At 40.3% G+C, this 16117-nt stretch overlaps 2 protein-coding genes across 10 annotated transcripts in view; both read right to left on the reverse strand.

The window, feature by feature from the left end:
* The window catches only part of LOC124302333 (neprilysin-3-like), a 50598-nt gene extending 42154 nt beyond the window's left edge, over positions 1 to 8444 (reverse strand). For 3 of the 7 annotated variants that reach the window (XM_046758431.1, XM_046758429.1, XM_046758430.1), the window contains exons 1-2: positions 7409 to 7717; positions 3267 to 3492 (exon numbers count right to left, since the gene is read on the reverse strand). In XM_046758431.1, the coding sequence (XP_046614387.1) occupies positions 3267 to 3492; positions 7409 to 7612 (430 nt within the window). In that variant the 5' untranslated portion in view covers positions 7613 to 7717. Of the gene's footprint in view, positions 1 to 1866; positions 1988 to 2094; positions 2118 to 3266; positions 3493 to 7408; positions 8007 to 8194 lie in introns of those variants that run through there. The other 4 variants (XM_046758428.1, XM_046758427.1, XM_046758434.1 and 1 more) reach the window with 4 other exon arrangements.
* Positions 8445 to 8974: 530 nt separating this feature from the next.
* On the reverse strand, positions 8975 to 15635 carry LOC124302334 (uncharacterized). 3 transcript variants are annotated; one of them, XM_046758437.1, is made up of 4 exons: positions 15195 to 15635; positions 14351 to 14485; positions 10240 to 10345; positions 8975 to 9108 (listed from the first exon to the last, which is right to left on the reverse strand). In XM_046758437.1, exons 1-4 carry the CDS (start codon positions 15221 to 15223, stop codon positions 9079 to 9081), a joined length of 300 nt encoding a protein of 99 aa, XP_046614393.1. In that variant the 5' UTR covers positions 15224 to 15635; the 3' UTR covers positions 8975 to 9078. The 3 variants fall into 3 exon arrangements, with proteins under 3 accessions (XP_046614393.1, XP_046614392.1, XP_046614391.1); XM_046758436.1 differs by having other exon boundaries at positions 10221 to 10345; XM_046758435.1 differs by having other exon boundaries at positions 8975 to 9207; positions 10221 to 10345.
* Positions 15636 to 16117: the final 482 nt, after the last annotated feature.

Below are 16117 nucleotides of genomic sequence, written 5' to 3' on the forward strand. Positions count from 1 at the left end.
GGCTGAGAAAAAGGCCAACTACGTGAATTTTTTGAATACATTTACATTATAAATATTGATGCGTAAGTTTTTAAACTTAATAAATACACTCCCGAAATACATGGAAGTGAATTTTTATACACGAAAATGGTGGTTGAAAAAAGGACAAAAAAAAAAGATGGGTCTACGCTGTTGATGAAATCTCTGGAATAGATTGTCTGGAACAAAAAAATCGTAAGGTTTTAGATTCAGTGTGTCAATAGCTATGGCGCATATCATACGATTTTTAAGAATTTTGACTTTGACTTTTTTTTTTTTTTTGCCAACGGCAAAAAAACACCATTTTTTTTAGTTTTCGAAAAATGTCCGCCAAATTGTCAATTTTGCATAAATTATAAATCGTACGATACGCGGCATAGCTGTTAACAAAGTGAATCTAAAACCGTTGGAATTTTTATTTCAGACCATCCATTCAATCTTTTTTTAATTTTGACCTTTTTTCAGCTACCATTTTCATGTACAGAAACTCACTAAAATGAATTTAAAAAAATCTTTCCATGTATTTCGGGAGTGTATTTATTAAGTGTAAGATCTTATACATCAATATTTATAACATAAGCCTATTAAAAACATTCATGAAAATAGCCTTTGTTTAGCGCGTCAAAATTAGGTAGACTTTATCCTTTGTCGCCTTTTCGATTTTTATACCGCGATTAAAAAATATTCTTTAAGCTCTGTGAATTCGTCTGGTACAGATTTTTGGATCGAAGAATGGAAGACGGTTGTAAAATCAAAGGGTTCAAGTACCGAGTATTTCCATATATTATTTATATTACATATTATTATTATTTAAAAATTTATCGAACATTTAATTTGTATCTTATATAACGCGTATGAGTAGAAACAATTACGAAGAATAAAAAAATTCACGTTCTAATCGCAGGTGAGATAATTACAGCAACTCAGAGTGAAAAGTTGCTCGGGGATGTTTGACTTGCACTTTGAATTGCGACGGTGTAATTGAATTCGAATAATAAAATCGGAGAGCGAACTATCTGGAATAATAATATAGTAGCCCTTACAAACGAGCAGGCGTTAAGTGGTCTGGAATGAATTTAATCGTCGATGGTAAAACGGATCGATCGCTGATTAAGGCGAACTTGACCCATTTCAAAAGCGCACAAGGTACAAACATGCGCGCATACGTACAAATATACGTGAGGTGAATTAATCGAATTGTCATAGATCCGCAGCCGAAGCTGCGAAGAACTTGACGTAACGCAAAGTAAACTCGTTTTCCCTTCTTCTTACGTAAAAACTTTCGACGTAAATGGCTTCTGAATATTCACGCTGCCTCCATCCTACAAACAGCACACTGAGAAAAACTTCATTTTTTGCAGTAAGTAGAAAAATTGAGTAAAACAGTTATCGTTAAAAAAAAAACTGTTTGAATATCGTTGGAATTACGAAAAACGAGCTACGCCTAACCATTTTGCGCTATTTTCGATCCTTTTTTGGCAATTGCAACGCAAAATCAGTTTGTTCGATTTACTCTACTTTTTTAGTTAAACAAGGCTTCAACGTCAATTTATCGTTGCACGAGCGTTAAATTTTCGCAACAATTATACAAGAAAATACAGCAACAGCTATCGTGATGAGAAAGAATAGTAACGGATACTAGACTTTCCGGTAACAGGTAGAAAACTAATTTTCATTTTTTACCTAGAACTATATTTTTCGATCGTGGTAAAGAATGAAAATAGTTAAGGACTGAGCGGTAACCGGGACTAAAAATTTCTCTAATTGCAGTATTTTCTGTACGAACAATTACGCGGCTATTCAAATGAACCGTAAAATCCAGTGATAAAAACAATTCACTTTACTCACCATCGGACGAATAACAGAACGAATCAAATCCGTCCACCTCTCTCTCTCTCTCTCATCTACTTAATAATTCACCTACTAATAACTCGATAATTTACTCAATTATTTATTTGCTTTGCGTTTATTTTTAATTTTTTTTTTTTTCTTCATTTTATTTCAGTCTCACTTTATCGCATGCTCATCTTCCACTGTATTATTATTCTATTACTTTTCATTACCCTTCCTTCATACCTCTCTACATTTATTTTCACCTCCTCTGATTTTTTTAGTTACCGCATTACTTGCGTTTCTAATTCTTATCCAACGTTTCCACGGACGTAACAAACATTATCTATCTATCTATCTCTCTCTCTCCCCCTCTCGCTCGGTTTTTCGGAGATATGTAGCAGCGTTGACATTCGACTCGACGTGAAAAACAGTGGCGCCTAGTCGCGTAGAAGTACGATGCTGACTTTTCCTCCCCCTCATCGTCCAATAATTTTTGTCATTCTGCCAGCCAACCAGCATCCCCTGTTTCGAATAAATCCCCACCGTTTCTCCCCCTTGCTTCTTGGAATTATTACAGTATCCAAACATCACCGAGCAGCGGAATCTCTCCACGCGCGTACGTGCAACGTCTATATATGTATATATGTATATGTATACATACGTACACATATGTTTAGATAATATCGTTTACATAGGTATTCTCATCCACTCGAAGCCGGAAAAGATCACGAGAAATGCAGTACGACGTCTACATATGTATGCATGCGTGGATACATACGTAACGGAAAAACATCCGCTCGCCAAACTTTTTCCCTATGTATCCTATCCTGTCCTATTATTCAATTTCTATGACGCATTCACTGCGGGGATAATGTTTTTTTAATGCACCTGCAGACGACCGCGGTGTCTGGTAATAAATTAATACACCGCGGGGTGGTTGAAAAACGTTTAAAAGGGCCCGATTGCGACGATCGCTGATCGTGAGATAAAAATAATCGAACGCGACTCGATTGAATGGGTGAAAATTAATCGATTGGTCGTTTACTTTGTATTTTTTTTTTTTTTTTCGTTTTTTTACCAAAATTTCGTAAATTTCGGTATGTAGTCTTAAAGAAGGGTTAAAAAAATAATCTTCAAGACGTCCTCTTCTTTACATTTTCATATTTAAACCTTTCGGTAATATGTATATATATATACGACTAAGATTTAGTTTGTTGTATCGGTATTTCATATTTTTCTTTTTCTTTTTGCTATATTCTACAGAATTCTATTACGGGTATAGAATAAAACGCAGTTCCATAAATCGATGAATACATGTTAAAAAATTTGACGAAAAGCGTCGATCCTCGAAGAAAATTGTTACTCGTATAGACGTAGGGTGAAAAATCCTAGGCAAAAAAATATCCAAGACTCACCTTTGATTTGGTTGTCGACGTGGGACTGGAGGGTGTTGAAGCTGGCCATGGTCTGGCGGTTGTCCCGATTATTTCTGCTAAACCCGCCGCATGCAAACTGGTAAAAATCACGACAGGGATCGACGCCCCTCTTCACGGATGCCAGCATGCGTTTGGAGGCCTCCTCGCAAGCGCTCGACTCGCAGACTCCCTCCTGACCCTCCCGATCCCTCAGGCAAACCTCGTCCTTGTGTGGAATTTCAAAAAAGTATATTACCAGAGTCTGCGACACGAGTAAAATTAACAGAATCAAGATCAAACAAATATTACAATAAATAAAAGGGAAACTGAACGCGAGAAAGTCGCAAATTAAATTTACCAACTCTCATTTTACCGGCGACAGGAGCTCCCTCCCTTTGTCCACCCCCCCTCTCTCTCTCTCTCTCGACAACAACAACAACAACGACTATAATTCGAGCGTCATCTCGCCGTTACAGGGGAGATCGATCACTCCGCAAAAGCTCACCGTAGCCGCCTACGCGGAGCTTTAGATACATACACGATACATATGCGGAGTTTACGTGCGTACGTATATAAATACGTAAAAGTGTATTTGCAAGCTGTGTGTATGAGAAGTTTTTCGAGGTGGGTGAGTGAAAGTATCAGAATGAAATAGCGCGTTTAGTTTACGGTGTAAATGGTTTGTTACAAGAGAGTACGTAAGGTAACGTAAACCAGAGAGACTTGTATTTTTCAAACCCCGTTTTGTTTTTTGCATCGTACGTAACCTTAGTCTAGAACCAGTCTAGTTTCAATCGTTGAGCTTTTTGAGTACCTACAAGGTATACGGAAAAAGCTTCGAGCCATGTTTTTTTGGGCTTTTTTTTCTATTCAGTTGCGTTTTTAAACCAGAATTGAAAAAGTGAACCTCGACTTACACGGATCTGCGGTAGAAAAAACTGCACAGGTTTTTTTTAAACCGTTTGTTGTAGATATTTAATCGAAACTGGGAAAGATACTCAAAAAGTTACGGAGAAGTATCAAAGAGAAGAAGAAAAGGTTTCACAGAATGTTGAGCACATTTCATAAACAAATGGTTTGTACAATTTTACATGAAATATTTTTTAGTTCGTTGTAATACAGCGGTGGTTTTTTTATGCAAAGCACCTTTTATCTTGCAAGAATAACGCACGCGACGTAGGGAAATGGATGTAATTTTTGGATTTCAGTAAACTCGAAAACACAATATTTACCAAAAACACTCCGAGCAGCCGAAAAAAAGAAATTATATCTTTTTGCAGACCTGTGTCATTCGCAGAATTCGAAAACATTGTTCCGGATTATCCGATGGGCGATTATTTTCCTCATTTTCCTCGCATTCTCGCGTTTTACTTCACCCAGATCGCAACATTTCCGTCGATGAATGGAAAGCTCGACACGCGGAGCCCTGACCTAAAGAAAAGTTGACATTTGCCTCGAAACCTTAGCTCGGAATAGGGCTTCAACCCACTCGCAGACCTCGCGCCTAGGTGGATAAAAATAAAGAAGAGAAAAAAAAAAAAAAAAGAAAAAGAAGAAGGAAACGGCGAGAAGAGAAGCAAACGAGGGTGAAAGAGGGGAGGGAAAAAAAAAGAATTCGCAATACGTCGCTTGCGGTGAACGCGAAATTGTAACGTACAAAGAATTTTCTCACCCCGCAACTTGTCACCTGAATTTTTTTTTTTTTTTTACTTTTATTTTGTTCTTTTTTTTCTAACGTTTGAAATTATTCCTGATTCCATGCGCCAGCTGCCGGCCTAACGAGCTTTCATTTTTCATCCCTTTTTTGCAGCTTTCCGTTTACCATTCTTATTATTGTTACTTTTATCATTATTCTTCCAAGCCCTGAAAATCTCCCGTATCGTACGTAAAGTGTAAATGTCAACTACAAGATCTATGCGGCTTCGTGTGTGTTTTTTTTTCTTTTTTTTTTATTAATTAAACAATAACACCGATATCGCTCGTTGAAAATTTCCGATACTCGACATAATATTTCCGGTTTACTGAGGAGATGAAAGTTTTATCGAAATAGTTTTAATACTGAGATAGATATGACGGAGATATTTGTACAGACGCTGTTGTTTTACAATTATCCAAATGATAGTCCGATAAAGTTTTCAAAGCTAATAAATTCAACCTCGTTATATAATACATTGCGCAAAGATGAAAAAAAAAAAGAAGAAAAGAAAAGTTATAATAATTTTACATGTTCTTTATCAAGATTATCCGAATGAGAAGCAAGAAGCAAAAAAAAAAAAAAACGCTATGGACGTATTGGCAGAGACGTTGCCAATTCGTTTCTTTTTCTTTTCCCTTTTTTTTCTTTTCTTTCATCACTATCTTCCCCTAATTTTTTACTGCCCCGCAATTCTTCTGGCAAAAATGAAATTGGCGAGGGAAAGAATGAGAGCAAGAATAAAAATAATAAAAATCGGGTGAAATAAGAATGAGAAAATAAAATTGGCGAGGAGTACGAACGGGATGGTGGAGAGAGACGGATAGAATTCGTGTGGAATTTATCCATCTCAGAATCGCATCGGGTGTTTAACGGACCCTCGGAACTTCCGTTTTCAATGTTTTGGTTTATGTTCGAAGGCGGGGAAATTTTCGCGCGCACAGTCAGACGGCACGAGCAAGGGAAGGAGGGCTGTTTCGTTAACCAAAATCGCCAGTTATTTCCTCGGGCAAGTTTTCAGCTTAACACCGGTCGTATAATACCTACGTAGATCGATCTGTGTATGTTGTGTGTACGATAAACGGTGAGGAAATGACCGGCGGGTGTTCGGATCTGCATTTACGGCTTGTTCACTTCGGTTTATACCGCCTCTTTTACCGGATGACCGCGCGTTAGATCCACCCTTAATACCCGACATCAAATAATTCGATTCGACAACTTTTCCGATTATATAGTTACGATTATGTTCATCCGCGCGGATATCAAACGCCGATCCCATAATCGTCTTCACTCGTTTCCGCCCGATGAATAAAATATTTTTCAATCATCCCACTCGGCGTGGTTTGTTCGAAACGTTTTGTTACAGAGGTGAAAAAAGAGAGAGAGGAGAATAAAAGCGAGGGTGAAAAGAGTAGAAGAGTTGTGCGGATGGATAAAAAACATTGCGTTTTTCTTTGTCTCATATATTCATAGAGGTTTACGGTCTACCAAGTCAAATATCTGTGAAAAGATTAGTCGAAACACAAAAATCAACTAACGTCAGAATTTTACATTCCGAGTTTTTTATACTTCAGCCAGAAAAAAACTGTTACATTGCATAGTTTGGTCAAAAAAAAAAAAAAAAAAAATTCATTTCAATATCAACATATTTTTTCCTAATTCTATTGATTTTCAAAATCTAAGAAATCAGCGACAATCGATTTTGTCAGCAAAGTCGAGTCAATAAATTTATACCATCGCCAAGGAAAAAGAAAAAAAAAACATAAAGAAAGAGAAATATTACCAAAGTATGGTACTTAAAAAGAAACATGACCATAGTCATTAGACTGACATTTCTTTTCTCTCCGATTGCTCGTTACGCTCAACGGTATATATTTCAGTTTCTGAATGCAACAAGAAACGCAAAAAAAAATAAAATTGACTCGAGGTTCAAAGTCAAATACGTTTCGAGAATTGAGAATAAAAAAAAAAAAAACAAAACACAAGATGTTTCATTCAATTAAATCACCATTAAGTAACGAACAAACAAAACGGATTGCAAAATGTATTCAATAACATTTCCAGGTTCTTCATGACCCAAAAAAAAGGCAGTTCTTTCATCAAATTTTCATCGGCCTAATCAGCGAGTGTTCCAATTAGTTTAAAAACTTTATTACACCCGCATTAAATTGAAATTGTCATATATTTTTCTCTTTGTCTCATTGAAAAGCAATCAATTTATCGTAACGTCAAGGATGAATTTCAACTTTCGAATACCGATACAAAAAAAAAAAAAAAAAAAAAAAACACCCTGCATTTATAGATATTTACAGGTATTTTGATTCACGTCAACGACGAGATGATCAAATTCCTCCCTCCCTCCCCGTAATTGGGCATGAACAAAACGGGAATGATAAAAAAAAAAAAAAAAAAAAAAAAAGACAGAAAAGAAATCCAATTCCTCCCTCACCTGCGGGCTGCATTCCCTGGGTTGTTCCGCCTCGGGCAAAGTCGTGATGAGGAAGAGCACGGGGCTGGTGACGAGCAGGCTTGTGACGAGCAGCATGGCGAGGGTGAGCAGGGCCTTGTGGACGGCCTTGCTGCGGCGCAGCCAGTAGCAGGGAACGCAGCAGACCCACGTGCCAGGCTGAGCGGGCCGCTCGACGTGGACCATCGCCTCCTCGGGTCCGGGCCCGTCGTCGCCCCCCACCGCCGGTGGCCCGGTGAGGGCCTGATGGGCCTGGGCATGGGGCCCCGCCGCGGCGCCGGGAGCGCACAGCGTCCGGGGACTCAGCGGCAGCCTGACGCTCGCCTCCCCCCTGCGGCCCCTTCCACCCCCACCACGGGCAGCTGCACGGCCGCCCGTGTACCCCCTGTTCAACGTACACAGAGCCACATTTGCGGGGGCTGACCAAACTGGCGCCAAACTTTCGTTCTTTTCAATCCACCCGCGGCCTCCGCCAACCCCGGACACTGGATTTTACACACGCCGCCCCCGCCGCCCCCTTGCCGCAACCGCACATACACACGATCGTTCGAGTCAATCAAAAACAAAAAAAGCGGCTATACTGTAACCAAGTTTGAAAAATTTACTACATACAGGGGTTCGAAGTTATTAACATGCGTATTGTGTATAATATGCGAATGAATTGTGAGAAAAAAAAACGAATACAGGGAAAATTACGGGAAAAGATTCACCCCTATTTTTTATTTCAGTTTTTTCTATTCTTGTTTATCTGTAGATTGTCGTTTGTACCTGATTATAGTCACTATAATATTCCTGCAGCAGTATTATTATTTGAAATTGTGTGATATACATATATATATATATTATATGCGAGTTTTGCTACGTATCTAAAAATGATGTCTGAAACTACCATATTCTATCTTCTAATTGAATTGTTGTTTCTTTTTTCCATCTTTCAGATTTTACCCGGAGGTTCGGGTGAGCCCGTATCGCGGAGGAAAGGACACGCGGACTGAGGGACCGTTCCTTGGAGCGCGGCGTCGCGACGCCCGCGAACTCGAGCCACCCCTCCGACCAACCCCCGAACCCCCTCGGCTGGCGACGCAGCCGCTTTCGATGGTGCGGGAGAACCGAGAGCGGGAGAGCGATGCCGCTGCGTTCGGGGCGCAGGTTTCCCTCTCCTCCTCCTCCCCCTCATCGCCCTCATCCCCTGACAATGAGACGACCGCCGAGTCTTCCCTGCCTCTCCGGGCTGCCGCCTAGACCTGGTTAGACTCCGCCGCTGGGACTGGAACGATTCGGTCTGCTACTCGTCTTCGGCTCTGAAGGCTCCCGCCGTCCGCTTCCAGTTAACCGTAAACAAACGGTAATTGAGCTGTTTATAATCACCCTCGATCGCCTTATAACGGATGGCTCACTGCCGCCTGCCCTGGAGGATTAATCCATTATACAAACCGGTAGCTTCTCGTGTCCGCTCCATTTTTACTCTGGGAAATTACTTTTCACCCTTTTCACTCACTCACTCTCTTTCCCTCTCGCTTCAAAAAAACAATCAGCAGAAGATCCAATGGATTCAGATTTTTCACACTATCAGATGCTATTTCACAAATTACTGCGGGTTTGGTAAATTCCGAAGATGAATAAATCAACGTGTTCCAATGATATTACCGTCTTCACACCTTCTCTGAAATGCACCAAGTTTGCTGAAATGATGTAAAATGTTTTAATCAATGTTTTAAGAATTATACAATTATCAAATTTTAGGAAAATATACACAATGAATGAATGGACAATGCCAAAAGCTGAAAAAAAAACAAACATATACATTCCAAAATTTGTCAGTTATATAGCGAAACCGAATCATCGATTATGAGGCAAAGCCAATCGATCAATCAGTCACCAAATCGAAAATCCCTCATCAAAAACATAGAAAATGACGAGTCAATGATCGATTGCGAAGCGATCAACAAGAGACATCAACAACAATCGTGTATACAAGCCAACGACGCTGATGTACCACCAGTAAAAAAGCACTCTGACGATCGTCAAAGTGATCGTTGATGGCGATCGTGTCGAATTTCCCTACCGGTATTGTCTTTTTGCCCTTCTTCTTCGCGTTCCTCTCGTCCATGCTCGATGACCCAGCTTCAGGACTCTGTCCACCCGAGAACTTTCCAGGCGCATCACCAAAACACGGTTAACAGGCAACGAACCTCTTTACGACCACTTCGACGAACGTGCAGAGTGCGTTTTATAACGGTTATAAAAACGTCGTAAACTCGTCAACAATATCAAAGCACCATTGTTGAATTCTCCTCGGAGTTGCCTCTGCAGGTGTTGAAGACAACCTTTATCCTCATTCTTCCTTCTGGGGTGACGTCAGAAACGGGTAGTTAGTCGACTGGCCATATCTTCGGTATCAGTAATGGTCTCCCTGACGTCACTGTTACTCAACAATAACCGTTGATTCGTGTCTCATCTTGAACGGTTTACCTTACCAATTAATCATACTAACCGTGGACCAGCAATTAAACAATTAGTTGCACTGGTTTAGTTTCGAACATGAACATATTTCACGAAATACGGAGAAAAAGTAGAGTTTTGAATGAGACTGGAGCATGTATAAAGGGACGTCTCAAGACACCTCAAACTGCTTGGGAATGAGTGAGTATATAAATAGAAAGCATTTGAGGAAAGTTGTTTCGAATCGCAGTGTATACGTATAAATATACCTAGCCAATTTATTTTCCGAGCTACTATGATCGCAGTAGCTGGAGTAGTTTAGTTACTTTTATCGTTCAAAGTTTCTATTTACCTCTTGTTTCTTCCCTCACCTTTTTTCTTCTCTTTTGCTCGACGTCCGTTCTCCTAATCGATATATACGAGCTCGTTATACAGTTTTCGTCTTTGTAACGAGTTGTTGAGCCCTCGAAATATCCCCTGCAAAGAGAGAGAGAAAGAAAAAAATATAGAAATACGGAGAGCGAGAGAGAGCGAGAAAAAGAGTGAGTGAGGTATACGTGGTACAGTCAAGAAGAAAGAACGTTAATTAAAATTGCGAGAAGAAAACGGGCCCTGGCTCTTGTATTCCTTCACGCCAAACTTTTAATCTGGCACGAGGAGTTATTTATGGAGTATAAGCATTAACCAGAATTATATGGAGTCGAGTCGTGCTCTTATCGCACTCCTTATTTTTTTGTTTCATTTTGTTTTTTCGCACAAAATCGTATACGTAACACGTACCCTATTCGTGTTGTCCCGTTTTCATCGCTGCACGTTACGTAAAACACAGAAATCGGACTTAAAAGGGGAACCAAATCATAACGCAAGATTCTTGAATTTTCAATAAGGGGTGAGTAAAGAGAAGGGATTTTTTTCGTCAATATTATAAGAGGTCGCTTTCTTTTCTCCGTCGATAATATATCGGCACATAAGGCAGTTCCTGAATACAGATCCCCTTACCGACACATTACCGACATTTTTGGCAGTTTCACACCTCAGATACAAACCCTTTTTTTCGGGTGAGGGTTATCCTCACTCTGATCGATACCCAGAATTGTTTGCGTCTGAGCTGTGAAGCGGGTGAAAATGTCGGTAAGGTGTCGGTATCGGGATCTATACTCAGAAACGACCTTATATGCCTAAGGTCGATGCTCAAAGAACCGAATCACCCGTGGGGATAGATTATTATCACATAATCCCGTGATAATCGAAACGTAAACATAGACGTTCTCTCGATGTTTACTTTATAATATCACGATAAAACAGTATAACTGATAATCGAGAAAAAGGTGATAATAAGAGATAATATCCGGTTTGCCTAGCGTGTCGAACGTATGATATATAATGCCAATAAAACATGCATACAAGAGATAAAAAGATAAATTTGTTTGCGCAATTTATCCTGCAGATGCAGCAACGTGTCACACATCACGGATTGTAGAACAATATCGAGAGGGGGTGGTGGAAGGGTGAGCGGTATCTCGTCACGTAACCGTGTCCACCCCTGAAAGCCGTGTACGTGTTACATTCGAGGCTGATTGAGTGTGACGTCGGTGCCTGAAAAGGCTTCAAACAAATGTCGTCTCTGATCGTGCGGATCGTTGTCCCAAGTAGTAAAACAAGGCGACGCGAGGGGGAGGTTTTAAGCCTTAAATAACTTAGCAAAGTAGGGGGTGGAGTAGGTCGAGGGTAGGTATTACAGCAGGGGTATGTGTGTACATAGAGTACATGCATACGTCACTGGTAAACGCGTGCAGGCGACCGTGTCACGGCTCAAGTAAATTAATCGTTATCACCCGCTTTGGCAAACCCGGATTCGACCCGCCTCTCAAGGGTCGCACCTATTACCCACCTGCATGATTAACGGGGGGTGGGATATAAAAATGGGAAAGACCAAAAAGGCGACGGGACGAAATCCCGAAAGACAAATTACGAGAGAAGACCGTAAGTACGAAACGTTGTCTTGTAGAGAAAGAAATGTAGAGAACGCAAAACTGTACAAATAAATTTATACCGAAATTATTTTTTTGAGAATGGGTAAGATTACGAAGGGCACAATGTTGAATTGCGAAAAAATCGAACAGTCTAAGAGTTGACTTTTCAAATGTCAGATACGTGCCTTTTTCGATAATTTATGAATCCGAATTCATCAATGGCGACTGACCAAAGACTCGAAGGGTCGAAATCCCGAAACCCACTAAGGACAGAATGGACAAAATACCGAAAGGTTGCAACAGGGATTCCGATCCTTCCGTATTTTGGGAATCGAAATTTTGCTCCTTCTGAACTTTGATTCTTGACGAATAATTTTTTTGGTTTCTTGGCTGTCCGAAGTATCAGCCGATCTCAATGTTTAATTTCGGAACTTTCATTTTTCTACATCTTCACATTCTGTGCTATATTCATTCGGGAAAGACAGACTGTACTGAAAATATTTTTTCAGATAAAAGAGGTTTTGGTTAAATGAACTTTCGGGAAAACAGTTATTCTACTAGGTGATTTATCGAAAATCCCGAATATGTTACACTGATTATTTGTAATTTTTAAATTCGCATCTCGAAAATTTCGGGTCTTCGACCAGTCGATTTTATGGTCATTCCGGATTCTGACCCCCAGCCCGTATGCACCAGATGAAAGTGATATAAAAACAATTTTGTTTTTCCTCACGTACTCCATAACTTGCATAACATTTTGTCAGTTGTTATATGGAGCACTAAAAATTGGTCAAATTCAACGAAATTCACGTTACACCCGTAACACGAAATTCATTCACTTCAAATCTATTAATCTTTCGCAAAAATTTCAAAGGATCTGCATAAAATGAAATTTTAAAACTTGACGATGAAACGAAATAGAGATGTAGACATAATAAACTAACTGTATTACATAGGAGAATTTTTTCTCACGAAACGTTCAAACTTTTCAATTAATTGCGAGACCCTATTTTTAAGGACGTGTATAATTAATGTACAGGTGCGTGAATTTTGGGTTCAAAATAATCTACCGCATTACCTGATAACTAAGAAACAAGTGTGATATATAAGCGCACACCGCGGTAATTTGAAAGAGGGTTAAAAAAAAATATATACACACACAGACATATATATATGCATATAAAAGAAAAAGGGGGGAACGGAAAGAGCGATATATATAATGTAAACGAAGATAAAGTTGGCCGTCGTCAAAAAATCACCCAATTCCCGGCGTCCCGTGGGCAGTTTAGAATTACCCTCGGTCAGATATCGTTATCGGTAACACGAACCCCTTGCGAGTCCTATATCGGAGAGCCAAAGCTACACCCCCACCCTCTTCCATATTCGGATAACGAGAATCCCGAGCCCCAGCTGCCGCGTCGCGACGAATACAGGATGGTGTTGGGGGGGGGGGGAGCGGGAGGAAATTAGAACCCCTCCGAATACCGGATTTCGGGTTGACCCCGCGAATTGAAACAAGTTACGAAGGCGCAGTGTGAGGGGTGTAAACGGATTACAGAGAAAGTGGGTACCTACGCTGTAGATGCATCATGATCCGGAAACGTAAAGCTCTCACGCCGTAACAGCGTTCATTTTTTCATTCTTCCGTAAATTTGATCGATCGAGATTACACAGGTCGACAAATTGAGATAGATAAATTTTGATTCTATATGTGGAGTAATAGCCAAAAGCTTTATTTGTTTATTTGTTACTTGTAAAGTTTGTTTTTGTCTTTTTTGACGCTGATAAATAAGTCGTGAAGTTTTTTGGTTCATAGCTAACGTGAGTGCTGATTCGGAAGAAAAAAGAAAACGTTTTAACCAAGATGCGATGGACTTTGTCACACGGTGGGAGATTAGGTTTGGAGTTTCATACGAGAAAGTTTGTACAAAGATACAAGAAGTACGAAAAATATTAATTTTTAAACTTTGTTTAACAATTCTTTTATATTTTTAGTTTATTATTGATTATTATTTTTGAATAAAAGTGATTTAAATGTAAAACTGAAGTTTGTTTATTTGTCATTTACGATAAATGTTTGAGAAAATAAATATTTTTTCTTAAAATCCGGAATATCGATCCGCTTTCGACAAAAACAAACTTTATCTAATAAAACTAGTTTTCCATTTATTGGTTGTGTATAAAAAATTAAAATTTGTCGCCCATAACCCAGACTCAAAATGCGTGTTGAACGGTGTTGTCAGCGAGAAAATTTCGGCGTGATTAGTGATTATATAGCATAATGTTGTTGCTCGGAACGGCAGTTTCTTCAGATTCATGATTAATCGAAGAAAAAGCTCAGCTCAGAGCTTTTCCGAAGCTGCTGGACTGCACATGGTTGCGAATAATCGGCTCTGCTGCAGGTTGGCCGTGACAACGATTTACCATATATCTCAGACACCATTGACGAGGTTTAGACACGCGATGACGTAAGGTCATTCGATAGGCAATAATCTGGTTAGTCACTCACCGGCTAGATACTCCGACTAAGGAAGTTGTACAACGAAGCTCGCGCGATTTTCCCCGACCAGCTGCTGTTGTTACGCCAAAGGCACCGAAGCGAAGACTGCGTAGGTACAGGAAAAAGTAAACAAACTCGAAGAAGCTGAAAGAAAAAAATTTATATCTTAGTTTTTTCATTAGAATTAATGATTCTTCCCTCAAACGTAACAAAGCGAAGAAAACGACGATGCTTTCTTCTTGTTCAAGGATAACGATATGATAAAAAAAAAAAATAATAAAATACCTGTATGAAAATTGCCTCGATCGTCGATACATGATCAATGTCCTCGAAATAATCCGTGAAAAACTTTTCCACTTTCAAAGAAAGACGGAAAGAGGGCAAGAAAATAAAAAAAAAAAATTCAAAATCGGAGAACGTTAGGGTAATTAATTTTCCCCGTTTCATTTTTATTTCTTTTATTTTATTTCCAATACTTGTTTTCTTAAATTCGACCGGCTTTTTTTTTCTCTCTCTCTTAATCGCAAAACTTTTTCAAAGCCTCCGGAACGACGCGGGGGTTCGAATTTCGAAAAGAAAAGCGATCAATCACGGGTGTAAAATTAAAGATTCCACGGAGGCCGGTCCTTTTTCACGGTGCCTACGTACACGTGCAAGAGCGGGTTGTCCGGATGGGGATGAAAAAGAATTTATAGGTTTGCTCGGGGGCCGGTCCTCGAGAAAAGGACGCGGCGTGTCGAGCGTCTGAAGCAAAAGCCGGCTAATTAACAAAGTTATCAAAGGTCCTTCCCTCCCCCCCCCCCCCCCTCGCAACCCCGCTGCTCAAGAGAAAACTATAATAATGCCCACCTACCCTCGACGTCCGCAGGCCAACCCCCTCATTCCGGGGTTGAAACCCTTCGAATCCTGGCTCAAGCCCCGGGCTCACCGCGAAATCCATTCTCAGCCTCCTTCGGGACTTTTGACAGCCTTGCTTCCCGGTTAATGGATCTACGTATACGTATAACTGCGTCACAAAGCGATAATTCCGATGTTGTTGTTAGTACCCGCTAATTAGTCCCGTTTATTTCCGCCAACAATTCGCCAAGTTTAATCCCCTTCACTTATCGTTCCGTACCGCCGATTCACACTCGACGATTTCGAAAGGAAAGTCGAGTTGAAGCAAATGAATATAACATTTTTTTCTGACTAGGCTAAACGCGCGATAATCTGGTGATAAAACTGCTACGAGTCGATCTCTAATTACGTCTCACTACACGCTCCAGAACGTTCGACGTCTCGATGTGAAGTGAGCTGTAGATTTACTCGCAAACGCGTCGTAATTGGATTCGAATTTCGACCGAAAGATGACGTGTCTGTTTCGAATCGAAGCTGTAATTGTACCGTACACATTCAGGAGATTACCAAGAGCTACGATCACTCAGTGTTTACAACACGCGGATAGCTGACGTCGTTAGAATTTGCGAAAACGATTATCGGTTACCTGAAATCAGCAGTTTCTATCAATTTCCATCAGTCGTTGGTCCACGAACGCAGCGACGCTCTTCTGATGCAGCGAATCTTCCTGCAGTGGAATCTGTGGTTACGAAGAGATGTTTGTTTCCAGCGTAGAGCGAAGTTTCGACCGGCAAACGCCGATCCGTACACACAGTTGCTTCAACGCCGTCGAATCTCTTTCCTCCCCCCTTCTTTTCGACTCGCGACCGCCATCTTGTCAAACAATCGCAACCGGCTCTCCCCCCCTCCCCCCGACGGTCGAACGCTTCGAAAACAAAC

This window comes from Neodiprion virginianus, chromosome 4 (genome assembly GCF_021901495.1).
Source record: "Neodiprion virginianus isolate iyNeoVirg1 chromosome 4, iyNeoVirg1.1, whole genome shotgun sequence".
NCBI classification, from domain to species: Eukaryota; Metazoa; Arthropoda; class Insecta; order Hymenoptera; family Diprionidae; genus Neodiprion; species Neodiprion virginianus.